At 42.9% G+C, this 15216-nt stretch overlaps 1 protein-coding gene across 1 annotated transcript; it reads left to right on the forward strand.

The window, feature by feature from the left end:
- Positions 1-12361: 12361 nt before the first annotated feature.
- Positions 12362-14978, forward strand: LOC310780143 (lipid transferase CIDEB-like; the record flags this gene model as incomplete). The annotated part of the gene is made up of 4 exons (XM_083640701.1): positions 12362-12481; positions 13101-13259; positions 14317-14507; positions 14837-14978. Coding segments are annotated over 4 exons (612 nt in total), but the record flags the coding sequence as incomplete, so codon positions are not given.
- Between the last annotated feature and the right edge of the window lie 238 nt (positions 14979-15216).

Genomic DNA, 15216 nt, shown 5'->3' on the forward strand with positions numbered 1-15216 from the left:
GATCAGCTTCGAGTGAAGCCATCAAGCCACCAGTTAAGTGGCTCCATGATTTCCATGGGTGTAATGTGATATATAAAATTGCATAATTACAATGATGTTGTTGTGTTGAAAGGGCATGATTTTTGGGTTTGGCTGCTTGAGATTTCCGTTGCCCCGTTAGCAGGGGCGGATCTAGATAAATATTCATGGGGTGGCAAGAGGGTGGCATGGAGATTTTAAGGGGAGGCAGAAATATATACAGCAATTTGCTGATTTAATCGTAAAAAATGACATATCAATACTTGCTTGGAAAACCCCAAGATTAAAGTCGAGCTGAACCCAAAAATGACTTTTCTTTTTTTTAGTTCAAATACCTGGGTATGCAGTGCACCTATTTAATGTATGCAAAATCACAAGAATCACAAAAATCACAAAAATCTAATTTCTTTAGTTTTTCACACTTTTTCACATCAAAAGTTCATTTTTCAAGATTTCATTGATAACACTGTTATCAATTGTAGTGTGAACATTGACATTTCTTTGGAGGCTAGGCTGAGTGCTGATACATTGTATAGCATGGTACCGATGGATGCCTTCGGTCTTTTTATTATTATTATTATTATCATCTTATTTTCAACTTTTCTGGGGTGCCGTGGCAAGGCAATTTTAAGGGGGGGGGCAGCTGCCACCACGGTGGACCCGCCCCGCCCGTTGGATTGTATCAGAGAACAGTGCTCCCTGTAAACTGAAAGCTACATAAATCTTCATTGAAGTAATCAAGGACATTTTGAGCAGAATTGATCGGCATGATGAACAAGCCCAAAAATACCTAGAATTATCCTTTAATGACATGACATTTTTTACTAATAATGCCCATCCCTAAACTGTGTAAAAAATAAAAGACAGGCAGCAGCACAGCATTAAATATCATATAGAATAGTGGTGCTTCTATCTGTGCACGCAGCAATCAAAATAAAAGCCTGTTGAGATGAAATACAAATTCAGGATAAGTGTCAAGCCATGAGACTGAGACAAAATTCTGTCATCTATTGACATGCTCATTGCAAACAGTAGCACACACATTTCACTGCCACGCCACAAGGCACACAGAGACGTTGCTCCTGACTGCCACATGGACAAAATCAACAGTTTACATGACATCATGTAGAAGTGATCTCTTCACCCACTGTTGCAGCACCCTCAAATGTTACAGACTAATGTTGTTACAAACCTAAGAGTTCAAAGTATTACTGAGAGGGATTGGGCACTGGAACTACAAAAATGGTCTTTAGTGGGACATTATGTATTAAGACTAGCATTCATTGATTAGGGCTGCACCAATTGCAGAAGAAGAATGTACCAGTTTGATACTCAGGGTCAAACTGGATTGTGCATTTATTGTGCACTATGATCATTACATTTTGCTGCACAAGATAACTTGCCAAAAGTCAATGGTGAATATGTTTTACTGCCAATGTATACTTACAAAGAAAGCACACAGCATCGCAGAATGGATGAAGCCATCCTGAACGCTGGATCCATGGTGTCCTCCGGTGGCCCCATAGCTAAAAATGTATAGAGATACTATATATTATTATTGTATTACATGTATATCATATATTATATAAGCCCAACACTTTTCTTTAACACACAGTGGGAAAACATAGATAAGACATTTGCACATAATACATATCACAAATGACTGATGCGTTCAACTAATCAGATAAAATCACCATCTATTCTACTTAAGTTACACCCTCTTTCAAAGCATTTCAATATACCTAGCAGAGAGCCAAACAATCTGTATCATATACTCTACCTTTCGAATTCCTTCAGGGTACGGGAGGCAACGGAGTCACCCTGGATCTCTGCTCTCCTGGCTGCCATTTCAACAGGGTACAGCAGCTCTGCTAGATCTCTAGGAACAAGAGAGATAAATACATGGAATTTGTAGATGAAAGAGTATTTAATGGAAGAGAAATAAAGGGATGTTTTGAGATCTTGGTGTAGACAGAACCACAATGAGATGTAAGTGCTCAAACTGTAACGGCTTGTGTTGAATTTGTGCTTGTCTGTCAACCTGAATCGAATTCTAGGAGCGTTTACCTCCTTGTTTGTTTGGGTAGGTGAGAAAAACACTCTTCCAAGTATGATTTTTACTGGACAAAAAAATTAACATAGTTTTCATAGAAATATGTCACCCTATGACAGAAGACGATTCCTCCCCTCGCTCTTCGCCCTCTGCGACTCCCTCATCGTTAGACTTTTGCCCCAGTTTGTCCACAGTGATTTTCAAGTTCCCCTTTGGTTCCAATTCCCTCCGTTCATTTCTTGCATCTTCTTGTGGACCGGCCTCCCGGTCACCTCTTGATTTTCTCTTATTGGTCGAGATCATGATCGGGACGTCTTCATTCGATATCAGTCCAATGACAGGTGTTGGGAATGGCGTTTTGTCCCTTTTCCCTGTGGAATCGCTCTCTGGCACGGGAGCAGAGGTGATGGATGGGCTGGCAGAGGAGTTTGTGGAGCCTGCGTTGGGTTGATCTGAAGGAAGTCTTCCAGAGGGCGGGAGAGACAGTGAAGTCAAGATGGAGTCGCCCATGTTTGGAGGCAGGGAAGCTGTGAAGAGCACACAGAGATCACTGAAACAATGTGGATAATGGGTCCACATAAAACCACACCGTGGAAATTTGATGGAAAAATTGATTAAAGGAACAGTTCACCCTAAAATCCAAAATACATATATTCCCTCTCACCTGTAGTGCTATTTATCCATCTATATCGTTTTGTGTTAGTTGCCTGAGTTTTGGAGATATCGGCCGCAGAGTTTCTGCCTTTTCTCTCCAATACAATGGAACTGGATGGCACTCGGCTTGTAGTGCTCGAAGCACCAAAAAAATACATTTGAAAAACATCATCTCTTTCCAGAAATCATGACCTGGTTACTCAAGATAATGCACACTTTGTTGTGAGCAGTTTCATGTAGGAACTATTTTCTTTTGCAGTCTCATGTAGCTAGCAGCTAGCGGGTGTAGTTCGGTCAAAAGAAAAGATCCATGTATGCTGAGGGACACGAGGAACTAATGCACTATCTCGGTTTGATCACACTGAGCTCCTTTCCTATTTCCCTTCTTGTGTATATATGTATTCTGTATTTTGTGACCTAGGAATGAAATACAATGTGTTTACCTGCAACGGTGATGAACTGTAGAAACTGAATTGCCCCCCGGGGATAAATAAAGTTTTCTCAACTCTCAACTCAACTCAACTCAATAGTTCCTACATGAAACTGCTCATAACGAGGTCTGTGGATTATCTTGAGTAACCGGGTCATGATTTCTAGAAAGAGACATTGCTGTTGAGTTTTTCAAATGTATTTCTTTGGCACTTTGAGCACCACAAGCCGAGTGCCACCCAGTTCCATTGTATTGGAGAGAAAAGGCAGAAACTCTGCGGCCGATATCTCCAAAACTCAGGCAACTAACACAAAACGACATAGATGGATAAATAGCACTACAGGTGTGAGGGAATGCATGTATATGTATTTTGGATTTTAGGGTGAGATGTTCCTTTAAGGTACGCTAACAGGGGGCAGGGACTTCACAACAGCCACCATCCCACTCCAGTAGGGGCGTAACGGTTCAGAAAACTCACAGTTCGGTTCATATCATGGTTGTAGGGCAGGGGTGGGCAACTATTTTTCATGAGGGGCCACATGAGAAACCCAGATTGTTGCCGGGGGCCGAACAAATATTGTCATGCCATAACCCATGGATGGGCAACTTTGATGATAGAGAGGGCCACAAAAAAATGTCCTCGCTACCAGTTTTTGCTGAGGGCTGAACGGCGCCAGCGCGAAAAATTTTGGGCATTTGAAGCCAGGTTTAGAGGAATAACTCATTTTAAATGAACAGTTGTGATGTCATTATTCAGTCTTAACCACCAATATTTGATCCTTTTCTCACTGACTCCTATGTCACCACCTGCTCTCCCTGCAGGGCTTGAAATTAACTTTTTTCACCACCTGCCAATATGGCTGCTAGATTTTAAAGTTACCAGCCAATTCGAATTTCCACTAGCCAAACTGTTTTTCTTGAAATAAACCAGAATATGAGTGGGTTAATTTAAGCATAAGTATCAGTAAGTGGCCTGGGATTCTCAAAGCCTGTGTTGAGGGTCACAAGAACAAAAATGCACTCTTGAAGCTAAATAAATCCAAAACCAACAAGTTAATTATTTAAATTTCTACTTCAATGTAGAACAGTCATTTCTTACACCTGAGATTACTTTTAGCCTTTTAGTCATAAATATTATTGAAAGATATTCCATATTCCAGACTGAAATGCTATAACAGAAGAGTATTGGCCAGAATGACATGAACATTTGGACACTTATTCAGCGGGTATCTTGCATGTTGCCTTCAGGTGCACTGTAAAAAAAAAAAAAAAATTTTTTTTTTTTTTTTTTTGTGCAATTCCATCGCGGGCCACACAGGGGGCGCCCGCGGGCCGCATACGGCCCGCGGGCCGTATGTTGCCCATGTATGTTGTAGGGTCACCATTTTGGTTCGGTATATGTATCTGGTTTACTGGGGAGGAGAAATACAACTGCAAATTCCTATGTCAACAATGTATTTAAAAAAAAAAAAGTTTGCCTGAAATAAAATAAAAATCGCTGAAAATAAAAGTCAAAGTAAAAAAAGTAAAAAGGTGGGGCAGGTTAGGGTCGAGTGAAGAGAAGAACTGAGAAAGAATGGGCGGGGTCGGATAGGCTGTGACGATGTGTTGGATAGGGGGGTCGCTGGTTAAAAATACTTGACATTGCGTCATTTAGCAGACGCTTTTATCCAAAAGGGAGGGGCAGTCTGGTGTACTGCCCTGTAAGCCAGTACCAACGCCTTGAGAGGGGCAGTCTGGTGTACTGCCCTGTAAGCCAGTACCAACGCCTTGAGAGGGGCAGTCTGGTGTACTGCCCTGTAAGCCAGTACCAATGCCTTGAGAGGGGCAGTCTGGTGTACTGCCCTGTAAGCCAGTACCAACGCCTTGAGAGGGGCAGTCTGGTGTACTGCCCTGTAAGCCAGTACCAACGCCTTGAGAGGGGTAGTCTGGTGTACTGCCCTGTAAGCCAGTACCAACGCCTTGAGAGGGGCAGTCTGGTGTACTGCCCTGTAAGCCAGTACCAACGCCTTGAGAGGGGCAGTCTGGTGTACTGCCCTGTAAGCCAGTACCAACGCCTTGAGAGGGGTAGTCTGGTGTACTGCCCTGTAAGCCAGTACCAACGCCTTGAGAGGGGTAGTCTGGTGTACTGCCCTGTAAGCCAGTACCAACGCCTTGAATTTGATGCGTGCCGAGATAGATTACATTACATATGAATGAGCTGCAACGGTTTGATGGCAGAGGCAGGTAGCCTAGAGAAATCAAAGTATAGAGACACTGCAAAACGCGTCATCATTCAGAAACCACGCCCAAGACTGGGGAAAACAAAAACTCCCCCCAATCCTGGCGTTCTCCTATGTCGCGTGCATGGTCGCATGTTGCACACAAAGATCATATATACGGAAGATGAACACTCCAACTTACTTCTTTGACAGCTGGATCCACATTTTTCGTCTCGCCAATTCTCAATGGCTTCCTTGTTTTGCTCGGGAGTACAAAAAACTTTAATTGGCGATTTTTTACATTTGTTGTCTGTGCAGCCCACCACACAACAGCTTTTAGCTCTGTTTACTGTGACACTGGTGTGTGGAAGTGAACGGAGAGCTTTCCCCCCTGATGGGCGTGGCCTATTTCATGCAGTGTCTATACACATCTCTTTTCCAGGTGCTGAGTCAAAAAAGGTTACTTCCTTAAGATTTGCTAACCTGCCCTGACAAAGAGCCTGTGAGGGCTCGAAAAACATTGTCATTTTTAATGTAGAATAAAACACAAATATCGGGAGCTACCAACATGTGTCGCGAGTCTTCCTGAATTTCAAGAAGCAGGTAGCCCAGCCGGCAGAACGGTGCAGTAGAGTCCAGGCGGGAGTCAGAGATGACCAGTGCCTGTACCAGCACGTTGTGTCGCCTCCATTGTAAGAAACGGTCGGACCCGAGCATCACTGCCCCCAAAGTTTTGGTCTGAACACCCACTGACAGATCGCTTCAGAGCAAGTTGTTTTTGTCGTACCGGCTGTGCTCCTCCTCTCCGGCCAGTGTGAGTGCTCTTCTGCCACGCACAGCAGCGGTGTAGCCAATTTGACAAGAGCCTGAAGTGAAAGTGAAAATTCCACAATTTGCTCCATACTCGCTCTAGCTGTGATGTCATCCTAGACTGACATGTAATTCTGACATCCAGTGTAGGAAATAAAAAAATATTTTGGGGGGGAACCTTTGCCCCCACTGTCTTAAAAAAATGGGGGCATTAACAAAATTGTGGGGGCACTTAAAAAATAAGTAATTAGTGAATCAAGTTGCTAAAATATAGTGTGAACAACAGCGCTGTTTGTGTGAGTGTGTTCATCTCCTGGCAACCAGCTTGCAGGTGCTGAGTGTGTATTAAGAAATGGAAATGGAAATTAAATACATTGAATGGAAATAAAATTGCCAAAATATTTGGGGCAATTTTTGCCCCTTGATGGTGGTTTTTAGGGGCCTTCTGAGATTTCTTGGGGCATTTTTGCCCTTTTGCTCCTGGTTAATTTCCTACACTGCTGACAACTGATTGGACAGACACGTGTGGAGTGGGGAACTGCAGTACACATGTGCAACCTGAAATGTGGGTTAGGTCAGCGAATAGGTCAGATTTTCTTTCTTTCCGGGAACCGTTTCACCCCTACATTGCTGGTAGATTTGGACAGTGGCTGGTCAGAGCAGTGGCTGCATTTAGGCTAAACAAGTGATCTGGTACCTGCTGCCTCTAGATGGCCCAGACAGGTTTGATGCTGAAGCAGGATCTTCAGGAGCTGAGGCTGGGTGGCCGACCGGGCACATTCCTCCAGGACAGTGGGGGCAGCGCTGAGCCACGACACAGTCTAGAATTGCAAAGAGGGACGGGAATCATATCGTTATAAATAAACATATGAAGTTTCATTTTAAAAACTACATATCCATTTTGGATCAAATTTGCTGCCGGAAATTCAATCACTATGTAGAAACTACCTATGATTCTATACCCTGAAACAGTACCTCTTTGCCAGACTTTTTTTTTTTTTTTTTTTTTGCTGCAACCAGCAGCTCTATAAGTCACTCTGTCTGTTGATTGGTTCGTCAGTGCACAAAAAGATGTTGAAATGCAGGATAGGGGCAGAGGGCTGGAATTTGGCATAGAGGTCAAGTGTGTGTGTGTGTGTGTGTGTGTGTGTGTGTGTGTGTGTGTGTGTGTGTGTGTGTTACTGTGTGTGTTCATGCCACAAACACACACCTTCACAAACATGGGGTGCAAATTTTGAAATGCAGGGTGGTAGAGGCAGAGTAGGGTGGGCTGCCTGCCTGCCTGCCTGCCTCCTGCATTTATGATGTGGTCACAACTATTGCAAATTTTGAAATGCAGGGTGGTAGAGGCAGAGTAGGGTGGGCTGCCTGCCTGCCTGCCTGCCTCCTGCATTTATGAAATTCGCACATGTGGTCACAACTATTGCAAATTGGCGCTTGTTTATGACTTTTGATTTGATTTGTTATGACTCCTAACGTTAGTAGGAAGGAAACCATGCTTTACTAATAATAACAGCACTGATGCATACCTGAGCTAGGTTAGGGACCGGGATCAACTGGTCCAGTCGAATCAGAAACTCCCACAGTAGCTTCTCCAAGTCCTGCTCAAACTGACGACCGTAATGGGCAGGAAATTCCTCCTATTGGAAAAAATAAGAATTGCTGTGTCATCATATTCGTCCGTACTCGTATAAGCATTCATATAAGTATTTACATAAGAACGTTTGCACCACCCATACACACGTAAACGTTTTTGAATAGGCTATATTTTCACTTTAAGCTAATATATATACTGTATATATATATATATATATATATATATATATATATATATATATATATATATATATATATATATATATATATATAGTGTATATATATATTTTTTTTTACATGTTCAGCAACTTATGGTTCTCAACTTTTAATAGCAGGAGAGATTTTCATTCAGATATTCTTCAGGTGAGAGGTGAAGGTACCCGTTGACAATGGTTTTTACATCGCCAAAATCTAGCCCAAATTTGGAGCGTTATTTACCCCTTTCCCGACAAGGTAGCATGACATGGTTTGTACCAACAATGGATGCCTTACGTCTTCTGGTTTCATGTTACCAGAAGGCTCATTGTAGCTTTAAACTCAGCCTGATACAGCCTCTGAGAGACAGTAACGGGAGAAGTTACCAATCAGTGGCACATCGGGAGGAAGGGTTAAAAACATGCAGTGTTGGCAGTAGCAAATAAAAGTACAAACAAATGTGATTTATTTTTGTTATTTTGGTGAAAAAGCAGCCGGTAACCATTGCAGACAGTATAGTCTCGCCCTGCCTGCTTATGGAAAATGGTTGTCCTGCTGCTTTCCACAGCTCAACAGTGGTAAAGTTGATAGTATTATACTATTTACAGTTAGCCTGGGTGAACCCAGCCCTCAACGTGACGTCACAGACAATATGTCTATGTGTCTATGTCGTAAGTTATGTGACCGATAGTCAGTGTTGGGCAAGTTACTTTCAAAATGTAATATACTACATATTACTAGTTACTTTCATTTGAAAGTAATAAGTTAGTTTACAATATTACTTTCTGTGTAGAGTAACTTGTTACTTATTACACTACTTTTGCATTACTTTTACCAAAACAACAGCAGCAGCAGCATGACATCGCCGCCCCGGAACCATCCCGAAAAATAATTTCAACCGCCTTGAAGTCAGTGTAAACAATCCAAAATTCTAAATGTTATTCTTTTCCTTTGTTATTGTCATCTATAGTGGTTATTTGCATAAAAACACACAGTTTGATTAGGAAATGGTTGCATCTTTTTTAAATATGTGCTTTGATTTAATAAAATGTAACTCAATTTGTAACTTGTAACTTATATTACTGAGTTACTGCTAAAAGTAATATATTACATGTAATATGTTACTTTTGTAATGAGTTACCCCCCAACACTGCTGATAGTACACGGAGGTCACGTGGAGGCTGGATTTACCCAGGCTAATTTACAGTAGCCTAGCCTATTGGACATGTTGTGGGAGCAGTTTAATTGGACTGACCTTGAAGAAGCGTTCTCTCTCATCAGGGTCCCTCAGCAGCTTCTGAATCAGTGCCTGGAAGTTGTTGACTGCACTCTCAACTTTTATATCCTTCCTCTGAGAGATAGAATGCCAAAAATTACATTTCCTACCTTATCTTATACCTTATCACCATCATCATCATCATCCTCATATCATCATCATCATCATCAACATCATCATCATCATACATAAAGTTTTTTGGGTCTGTTAATAGAGATTTGAGCCCAGGGGCAGAAGCCATCGTCTGGTTCCAAAAACCGCTGCACCAAAACTGCCTCGGTCCCACATTGTGAGATTTGTGTGATTATTTTGGTCAGCAATGATGTGACAATGTCTATGACATCATCAGTGATGTCACTCGAGCACTCAATGGAGTCATCATCAGTGATGGTCACTCGAGCAATTAATTGTGATGTCACTGATGATGTCACAATGAGCTGTTGATCTCATCGATCTACCACCTTATGTGCGGAGGAGGAGGAAGAGGCGGGGGCAGGAGCACAGATCCTTTCCAGGTGTTTCTTGATCACTGTTGGATCGGGTTCATCCTGACCACAGCAAAGCTCCAAGATGAACTGGAACAAAACAAAGTGTGTGACAGAGTAGAATGTATGAATAATGTATCTATAGAAGAATAGTGTATTTATCCAAAGGGAGGGAGTGAACTCTGCTACTGGGAGAGGAGAACAAGACATTGACACCATGGGAGTCTCATATTGTCTGTGGATCATTCAAACCCTCCTGCAATGTATTCTTGACTGAATCCTATCTCGTCACATCTGATTTGTCTCCTCCCTCCCACACTCACCCGCGCCCTCAGGCCCAGCGTGAGCTTGCTCTGGTGTCTGAAAGTGAGCAGCCCGGGGACAGTCTCACAGGCCGTGGTCACAAACTGCTCCGCCGTGCCATACTGCGCCACATCCCGCTGCTTCACCACTTTCCACAGGGCGGCGGACACCAGACGCACGGGCGGGGCCAGCAGCTGGAGGGCGGCGAAAGGCAGGGTAGCGTCTGTCAGGGCAGAGAAACAGTTAGCTGCTCAGTTCAAATGTCATAGCAACTTGACTTATCCATTCATAATATTCTGTTAACAGCTTTTGATCACACGGCCATCTTGGTAGGACAGGTGATTGTAATCAAAAACTGTCAATGAGCTGTGTGCGTTGGAAATGCATGTGACATCATGGGAATAATAGTACTCAATGGGATTCAAAGATAACAGATGACATCGTATCTCTAAAAGGTTTCAGCTTGTCAAACGTGATTAAAGTTACCGGGTTTCTTCGTTGCCATTCCGCTGAAATCTCGCTGACCTGTTGACGCTGAAATTGGAACGTTAACGCTAGCGTTTGCAGGTTCCTTGCCAAGTTACTAACGTTAAGCTAACGCGAGTTAACAGTTTTTTTTAACAGCTTACTCAGACAGACAAAGAAACGGCGAAGAGTTCGCTCGAGTGACATCAGTGATGATGTCATAGACATGATGACATCACAATTGCTCGTGTGACATCAGTGATGATGTCATAGATGTCACCGCCCATTCGGAATGCCTTGTGTTAGAAGTTGAACGCTTGATATCGTTTTACTGAATGCGGGAGGTTGAGGCAGAACTTGGGATAGTTGCAAGCTCCGCCGGGCAAACGAAAATACATCACAATTGCTCGAGTGACCATCACTGATGACATCATCGAGTGCTCGAGTGACATCAGTGATGATGTCATAGACATGATGACATCACAAGAGAGTTATGTCATCAGTTATGCGAAGTTGAGCAATTGTGCGCTGAGCATGCCAATACTAGAGCAGGCAAAGCCACCCAGCAGCCGAGCTGTGAGCGAGGCCGCGCAGCGTCCGAGCTGCGTATGCGAGCCTGTTATGTAAAATTAGTAAAGAGGTAAACATAATCCCAATTTTGACAGGTAGGCCCATAGGGAAGGATCTCTCTCACACACACACACACACACACACACAGGCGAAAGGAACTTTGCCTTGTGCTGCTCTGTATCAGAAACATCAGCTGGCTCTGGGTAAAGTCCACCCCAGTGGAATTGCAGTGGGGGAAAACACGAGCAGAGAGATTCACACTATTACAATCTGTGACACGAGGAAAAAAGAAGACAGTGAGAAGAGAGAGCGAGACACTGAAGAGAATGGATGCCACGTCTTCATTGTTAAAGTAAGTGCAGTTTGTTGTGTTCTGTGGAGTATTGCTATTCTATTGATTTGCTTTTGGATCTCTGTCCTGGATCAACAACAACCCAAACAACACAGCGCAGCTGACGGGTCCCTACAAATGATATGGGCATGTCTCGAGAGATTCTAATGGACCTTTAGGTACCGTTACTTATAGGCCTAATGAGTTGTCACCTCATTTTGATCTATTAATATCTCATTTATATCTATTCTGAAATTCACACTCTCAAAGGATAGCTTACAATAATGGGTAGAGGCTACATAGAGAGCTATAGTCTGAGTGAAGTGATCTTATGTTTAAGCTACCACAAAACAAACAAAAGAAAAAACAAGCATGGTGGAAACTGTAGAACAAGAAGAGTTGTCATGACATTACAGAGTTAAATACGATATATACAAACCCAAAGACAAGTCACCCAAAGACAAGGGCTCCTCGAGATAAGAGTTGGGGGAATGGGGAAAACCTAGCAATCCACTTATCCCCCTTTGTTGTTGTACATTTCTGTATCTTCAACTGATGAAGTCAAGACATCTAACTGTCTCTCTCACTAACTGTCTCTCTGCCTCTCTCACTAACTGTCTCTCTGTCTCTCTCACTAACTGTCTCTCTCACTAACTGTCTCTCTGTCTCTCTCACTAACTGTCTCTCTCACTAACTGTCTCTCTCACTAACTGTCTCTCTGCCTCTCTAGAACCTCTAACCACATTCTTCCTGGCTGCCTTTCATTGCATGCCTCATCAATAAATAGCCTCTTACACAACACCTCCGCATTGTGAGAAGATAACAGACATTTTGTGATAGCACCACAATCTGCCATGTGCCATATCAGATGATTTAGCATTACATTTTGGTAGATGTTTGAATTGTTTGGAGGCTTCCACTATTTTACTGAGTTCATATCTTGACAACATCTTTTCTTATCTGTCTTGTCTCTCCTCAGATCAGTGACCAGGAGGGTGTGGTCTCCCCCTCAGCGGCCGTTCAGAGTGTGCTCTCAGAACAGGGAGACCAGGAAGGGTGTCACAGCAGGGACCCTGGAAGAGCTGAGAGAGAGGGTGAGGGTGATGATGACAAAACAAAAGAACACAGAGAAGTCCAGTTCAAAAAGAGTTTCAGTTTCAGATGAGGGTACAACTGCTTACAGTGTGTTTTTAAGAAGAGATAGGATAAGGATAACACATAATTATCTAACCTAAGATCCTCTGGCAAGATGTTTGACAGTCTGGATGCCCTGATGGCAAATGCACAGTCCAAGTAGCCCAAGGTTTTTCAGGCTACTACTATCAGCCTCATATAAGTAAAAGCACTTCTCAACCTTTTTCATATAGAGGACCATAATTTAGTCCACATTTGATGAGATCTTGTTTCTCCAAATCATTTTTACAACTGCGTTATTAAAAACAGAAGCTGTTTAACAGATTGTGCCACATCATCACTAACTTTGATGGATTCATTCATGATTAGGCCTATATTCACACGTAACGCACATGCAGTCTGAATTTTGATGAGAAAGGATGCAATTAGCAATTTTGTGGGGTGTAACGGAAAAGTAATATAACGAGTACCGTAGTGTAACAAATTACTGTTGGCAGTGAATAATAAGTAAAGTAATAACATTACTTTTGAAAAGAGTAACAAGTAATGAGTAATATCTTACTTTGATGTGTGCTGCAGGTGTGCCAGGCTTTGCTGCTGTCCCTGTCCACTGTGTCTCTGTCCCTGGTGTGTGAGGACGATGGCACAGAGGTGGACACTGATGACTTCCTCATGACACTGCCTGACAACACCATCCTCATGGCCCTGGAGACTGGACAGACATGGAAACCACAACCGGTACGTTTGACCAGATCGTGGTTGTCTATTAGGTTATTAGGTCAGTGGTTCTCAACATGGGGTCCGGGGACCCCCAGGGGGCCTCCGAAAATTTAGATATACAAATATATATGGTCTTCGGGGCCGAAACCCTAGGTTCGCCCACTGTGCGAGCTCACCGCACACAGCTCGGCTGCTGCGTGGCCTCACCTGCTCAACTTCGCATCACTGACGACATCAGTGTCACTGATGATGTCACAATGCCTATGCCATTAATGATGATGTCACAATGACTATGACATGGTCAGTGATGTCATAAGATGATTTTGATCAATAATGATGTCACTGGTGACATCGCTGATGATGTCAGACATATAATATGGGGACTTGGACTTGAGTCGCACTTAAGTCACACACACAGTGACTTGAGAGTTGACTTGAGACTCGTCCTCACAGACTTGAGACTTGACTTGGACTTGAAGGTTTGGGACTTGTGAACAATCTTTATTTTTCTTGATTTTATTTTTTAGTTATTTGGTGCGTTAACATGAAGGATTCCCCAGTTTTAGCTATGTAGTGTTGTATGCAGACCGGATGGCATGCAGCAGATGATAAAATGCTCATCCATAGGGACTTGAGACTTGACTTGCCCTTCAAAGACTTGAGACTAGACTTGGACTTGCAAAAAAAGACTTGTGAGCATCTCTGATATATACGGTGTATATATATATACACAATATACACACAGTATATACTGTATACACACCAAAGTTTGCTTTTAGCTTGATTATGAGGTTATTACTGGTTATTCAAAAGGGGTTTTAAAAGGTTTACCATATAATTGTTCAGGTGGAGTTATGAGTATTCAGCAGCACATAACACTTTTTTTTAATGACTATACTGGGCCTTTTTCACAGCAGCCATTTTGTGTCGAAAAGGCAGGGTACAAGCAAAACATTAATGAGGCTAATGTTTTGCTTGCACCTGTGTTTACCCTGCCTTTTCGGCACAAAATGGCCGCTGTGGAAAAGGTCTATCGTGAATGTTTGAGTTGAGCCATTTGTCTCTGAACCCCCAGGGTGCACTTGTGTCCAAATCTCAAGACCACAACAAGCCCCGGACAGGAAAAGACATAGCCCGCGTCACCTTTGACCTTTACCGGCTGAACCCCAGGGATGTGTTTGGCTCCCTGAGTGTGATGGCCACCTTCCAAGGCCTGTATTCTGTGAGCGCTGACTTCCAATGTCTGGGGCCCAAGAAAGTCTTCAGGTAAGAGAGGAGGAGATGTGAGTCATATACATCACTGATAATACAACGGAGAAGCTAAACAGAGAAATAAACCTCTGCTGATATGTAAAGTTCATGTATGTCCACCATTCAGGTCATAAGTAGTTTGCCACTACATAGTTCACAACTTTAGACAAAGCTGAAATGAGACACACTTTATTAGAAAATCAGAGTAACTTCCACTCAACGTCAGTGTGAACAAGGAAAATGGAGAAAGTAAAAACAATCATAAAATTGAACATTAATGATGCTTTGGCGGGCTATTGTAAAGCACAGTAACAGCACAAACCTGTCTCTGCTCCCTTCCTCAGAGAAGCTCTGCGTGTAGCCTCCAGCCTCCTCCAGGCAGCTGGACACCTGCTCATCACCTCTGCCTCCCTGATCCGTCGCATCATCGAAGGAACGGAGCTCTGGCAGCCACAGAGAGGAGAGTACACCGCCAGCTGGAACTAACAGAGAGGAGAGTACACCACCAGCTGCTAACAGAGAGGAGAGTACACCGCCAGCTGGAACTAACACACCTTAACACTTACAGTGCAACGCCACTCTTTTTAACATCCAGGTCTGCTATCAGAACTACTTTCTTAAAAGTTGACCCATTGTTCTGCAGTTTACCTCCTGAAGAGAAGGAAGAGAAATCAAATCACTTAATCAAAACTCAAATTTCTTTTTCCAATATTTTATTTTCAAC

The sequence above is a fragment of the Poromitra crassiceps genome (genome assembly GCF_964638095.1).
Source record: "Poromitra crassiceps genome assembly, chromosome: 7".
In the NCBI taxonomy this organism is placed as follows: domain Eukaryota; kingdom Metazoa; phylum Chordata; class Actinopteri; order Beryciformes; family Melamphaidae; genus Poromitra; species Poromitra crassiceps.